The sequence below is a fragment of the Suricata suricatta genome, chromosome 12, assembly GCF_006229205.1.
Source record: "Suricata suricatta isolate VVHF042 chromosome 12, meerkat_22Aug2017_6uvM2_HiC, whole genome shotgun sequence".
In the NCBI taxonomy this organism is placed as follows: Eukaryota; Metazoa; Chordata; class Mammalia; order Carnivora; family Herpestidae; genus Suricata; species Suricata suricatta.
The window spans coordinates 434,691-439,398 of record NC_043711.1 but is presented as its reverse complement, the minus strand read 5'-3'; the positions used below and the strand labels follow the sequence as shown (position 1 = coordinate 439,398).

General features: G+C 68.5%; 1 protein-coding gene across 1 annotated transcript in view; it reads left to right on the top strand.

Moving 5' to 3' along the window:
* ARID3A (AT-rich interaction domain 3A) overlaps positions 1-4,702 on the top strand; it is a 5,095-nt gene extending 393 nt beyond the window's left edge. The window contains exons 3-7 of the mRNA XM_029916336.1: positions 1,240-1,290; positions 1,931-2,020; positions 2,576-2,642; positions 2,779-3,012; positions 3,099-4,702. Coding sequence (XP_029772196.1) covers positions 1,240-1,290; positions 1,931-2,020; positions 2,576-2,642; positions 2,779-3,012; positions 3,099-3,780 — 1,124 coding nt within the window. The 3' untranslated portion in view covers positions 3,781-4,702. The remainder of the gene's footprint in view (positions 1-1,239; positions 1,291-1,930; positions 2,021-2,575; positions 2,643-2,778; positions 3,013-3,098) is intronic.
* The last annotated feature ends 6 nt before the right edge of the window (positions 4,703-4,708 follow it).

Here is a 4,708-nt window from a genome sequence, read left to right as displayed (position 1 = left end):
GAGGCGCAGGGGTATGTCCTTGGGTAGGAGGTCTCAGGTCCCCAACCCAGACCCACTAGGTCAGGCTTCATCTCCTGCAAGACCCGTGGTGTGAGGGCGTTCTGACTCCCAGGCCCCCACCCACCACCCAGGGTCCCCTGCGGCAGGGCGGCCTGGGGGGGCAGAGGCGGAGGCCTGGAGGGCAGCGGGGCAGCGGGACAGTAAGTTCCTCGAGGTGGCTTCCGGCCAGCATGGTCTAGACCTGGTGACGCTGTGGCTGCTGGTACCGCTTCAGCCCCGGTCCCTCCCCCGTGCGGGGGGTGGGGGCTCAGTCTTCCCATCTGTGTGGCGGCGCCCCGACATGCTGAGCACAGGGCTGCATTTATGAAGTGCCAACAGTGTGCCAGGCGTGCGCCACCTCTGCAGCCCGTCCCATCCCTGGTCCCCACTGGGTCTGGGGGGCAGTGGATGCATATGCGGCCCAGCCAGGAGGTGTGTGGTGACGGAGGCTTGGAAACGGGAAGGTGGCCAGGAGCAGAGGCCCAAGGGGTAGGGGTTGGTCTGGCTGGGTGTCCCTGTGGGGAAGCCAAGACCCAGGCACCAGGGGTCCCCAGCATGCCCACATGTGGGGTCAGCCTGGGCTTGGGCTGCCATGGGGGTGGAGGCCGGGCCGGGAGGGGGACCCCGGGGGGAGGGTCTGGTGGGCACGTGCTGCAGGGTGGGGCTCCTCTCTCTGCCAGTTAGACAGCCCTCGCCGCTCCGTGGGGTTACTCCTCCTGCTACGTAAGGAAGGAAACTGAGGCGGGGGGGCGGGGCCTCCTTGAGCCTGAGCCAGGAAGGGGCGGGCCCAGCTGGGGTGCCGCAGGGTCCACCTGGGGCCGCTGCAGGGGCAGGGGCCGGCCTCGGGGCGGCCTCACAGGCTTTGTCCAGGGCCTCTCTGTGCCCCTCCCTCTCAAACAGCCTCTGTAAACACTGGCCCTGCAGCCCAGCGGCCCAGCCGGAAGGGAAGAAGACGGAAGGGGAGGGGGCCGCAGCCTTCACATTAACCCCTCCTGTGCCAGGGGTGGGGGGAGCCAGACCCGGTCCTGGGGAGGGGCCCCCTCCTTATCATGGGGACCAGCCCCGGCCAGGGCCTGCTGCCCATCGTGTGGCCGGAGAGATCCTCCCCCACTCCTTATCCTCGCGTCCACACCTGCTGGAGCCCCCACCTCGCCTCGGGGCCCTGAGCTCCCTGGCCCAGAGCCCACTCATCCTGCCCAGGACCCGGCCTGGTGTCCTGGAGGTTCCGGAAGCCTGGGGAGCTGCCCTTGGGTATGGGTGACCAGGGGCCACACTGGGCTGCGAGGGTCTGAGTCCAGCCCCGCCACCCGCAGCAAGCCTGGAGAACAGAGAGTGGCAGACTCCTGTGCGGCCTACAGAACCCAGCTCCAGGCCCCCCTTCCCCTTGCCATCTTCTCGGACGCCGCCCCCCTAGCTGGGAGCCTCTGGGTCTACGGCAGGCGAGGCTCCCCCTACCGGACAGCAGCCACGGCCCTCTTCCCTCCAGACACAGAGAAAGTAGTTCTTTCCAGGTCACAGAGGAAGAGACTGGAAGCTCTCCGGGGGCTGGGACGGGGAGGGGTCCCGGCTGCACCCACCCCCTCTGGCTGTTTCCTTGAAGACCTCCTCGCCCTTCCAATCTCCCCCTCGGCCGGCCTCCACCCTGCGTTTTCTGTAAACATCCGTCCAGGCCCCATGCAGCGCAGGGGCGAGGGGTCCCCGGAGGCTCTCTGCGTGATTCTTTCTGTTCTTCCCGGTGCAGAACCTGAACCAGTGTCCGGGGTGGGCCTGGGGGGGGGGGGCGATCCGCCGACACCTGGTGTTGCTTTTCCTCTCTCTCTTAGGAATGGAATTGGGCAGGGTCGGGGGGTCTGAGGTCAGGCCTCCTCCACCCTCTCCACGTTGTCCTCAGTTAGTGGGGGCTTGAAACCTGGAAAGGGCACAGGGGGCCGGAGGGGGCCTCAGAGCATCTGGCTCTGGGGCCCAGGAGTCAAGCCCCTCGGTGAGGCTGGGCAGGCTCTTCTCCAGGAGCCACGGCTCGGGACCTCCGCTAGCCCGGCTCTGGGCGGCGGCAGGTGTGCCCCATAGGCTGTGACGCGGGCCGGTCCCATCTCACGGCTGTTTCCTGAGCACCCCCTGTGCTGGGCTTCAGGGCACTGAGCCGGGCGACCCCGGCCGACCGGCACAGCAGACGGGGGCCAGATGATAGAGCAGAGTTTCAGCGGCAGAGAGAGTCTAAACGGGGGGCTTGGGCCACAGGCTTGTGCGTGAGGGGGACCTGAGGGCGACGGGGATCAGCGTGGTTGGAAAAGGGGAGCAGCCCACCCCTCCACAGGGGACCCACCACCCCGCCCTCTAGGCTGCCGAGTGGATTAGCCAAGCCCTGACCCCGGGGACGCAGCCGGCTTCAGTGCCTGGAGACGGAGTCACACTCACAAGGGCCGTGTTTCTCACACACGTCCCCAGACCGCCCGCCCGCCCGCCCAGATCACTGATGGAGACACACGTCTCTCTGTGCTCCCTCACAGGGGGCTCCCCCCGCGGTTCTGTCCCCTAGGAGACACAGGGATGGCCGTGGTTGTCACGACTGGAGAGCTCCTGGCCTCTAGGGGGCGGGGCCGGGGGTACGGCTGAGCCCCCACAGCGTCTGGGACGCCCTGCAGAGGACACCTGGCCCAGTGTGCCCCAGTCCAGAGAGACACGCCCCCCCCCTGCGCCCCCCCCACCTGCACTCCCCGCCCCACCCCCCGCCGGTGGCAGCTCCGCCCCCCCAGCTCACCTGCTCACCTGCACTCCCCGCCCCCCCGCAGGGACGCCCGTGAACCGCATCCCCATCATGGCCAAGCAGGTGCTCGACCTGTTCATGCTGTACGTGCTGGTGACGGAGAAGGGCGGCCTGGTGGAGGTCATCAACAAGAAGCTGTGGCGGGAGATCACCAAGGGCCTCAACCTGCCCACGTCCATCACCAGCGCGGCCTTCACCCTGCGGACCCAGTGAGTGCCCGCGGGCGGGGGAGGGTCCGAGCGTGCTGGGCGCGGCAGCGGCGGCGGTGCCATCCTGTCCCTGCCCGCGCCCGCAGATACATGAAGTACTTGTATCCCTACGAGTGTGAGAAGCGCGGCCTGAGCAACCCCAACGAGCTGCAGGCGGCCATCGACAGCAACCGGCGCGAGGGCCGGCGCCACAGCTTCGGGGGCTCCCTGTTCGCCTACTCGCCGGGCGGGGCCCACGGCGTGCTGTCCTCGCCCAAGCTGCCCGTGCCCTCGCTGGGCCTGGCCGCCAGCACCAACGGCAGCTCCATCGCCCCGGCCCCCAAGATCAAGAAAGGTAAGGGCCCCCCCCCGGCCGCGGCGGCCGGAGCGGGCAGGACGAGCAGACGCGGGGGGTCAGGCCCAGGGTCCCCAGCCCAGGCCCGTGGCAGGTGTTACGAACCGAGCGCTGCTTCCCCGTCCACGCTGCTGCGCGCATCCCTGCTGGCGCCCAGCCCCTCGCCGGCTTCACCAACGACGCAGCGAGGTCTGCGGTGGGCGGCAGCAGGGATGGCTGTAGTTCTTCGGTCCCTCGCCTGTGGCAGGCGTCGCGTGATCGCTGTATTCTTTCCCCTTTGGGCTTCGGGACCTTCTCGCCCACTGCCCAGCAGGCAGTGCCGCTGGCACAGTGCAGGCCTGGGGGACTGGCCCCCAAGCCGCTGCTGGGTGTCTGGGCAGCACACTGGCCCCTCCTGGGCCGCCTCTCCCGCTGGGGAAGCGTGGGGAAAGTGACCCCTCCTTTGTGGGTTTGTGGAAAGGGAGCCTTGGCTGTGTCCGGCCCCCACGGGCAGCGGGCCCCCCGTTCACACAGGGGCCGCCTGTGATGCGGCCCCTCCCACCGAGGCCCTCAACTCCCCCTCGCACGGAAACGCCAGCAGAGTGGCCTCGGCAGGCCAAGCCACCGGAGTGTCCATTCCTCCTCTGCCGCCCGGGCTGGCCCGAGGGCACAGGGCGATCCCCACGACCTAGGACTGGTCAGTACCTAGGTGCGGGGGCTCTGACTCACTGGCCTTCCGTGGACCTCAGTCCCCCACTCCGGGGGGCTCCAGTCGGGGTTGAGCGCCCGCCGGGTGTGAGGCCTCATGCAGGAGCTGGGGAGGTGCTGGCGGACAGGAAGGAGGGTTTGCTGCTGGGTGAGGTGCGGGGCTTGGGGGAGTCCCCAGCCTGCCCTGGCGGGGGAGGTGGGGAGTCAGGAGAAGGGGAGACAGCAGGTCACGTGGGACCAGCGGGTAGAACTGTGACGGGGACGTTTGCTTCCAGTACAGAGGAGGCAAATGGCGGCTGGTTCTGGGTTCGAGTCCCAGCTCCGCCGCCTCGCTCTGTGGTTCTGGCAACGTTCCCACGTCCCTGAGCCTCCTCGTCTGTGAAGCAGCCGTTAGCGGGCGGAGGCTGCCTTTCAAGGAGGTTCGAGCTCAGAGCGTCAGACAAGACAACGTGGCGCTTCCTAGTTGCTTTCACTAGTACCGTATACAGCAAGTGCTATGACAGCGTCTGTGTGACGTCAGTGCTGGAGGCGACTGTGACGCTGCCGTCCCTGCCACGGCAGTGTCCTGTGCCAGGCCAGCCTCAGGAAGGGTCTGAGGGCACGAGTGTCCGTGCAGGGACCCGGCTGCCCCCCGGGAGGATGCATGCGCCCCATCCGCGCAGGCGGCCGAGGGGA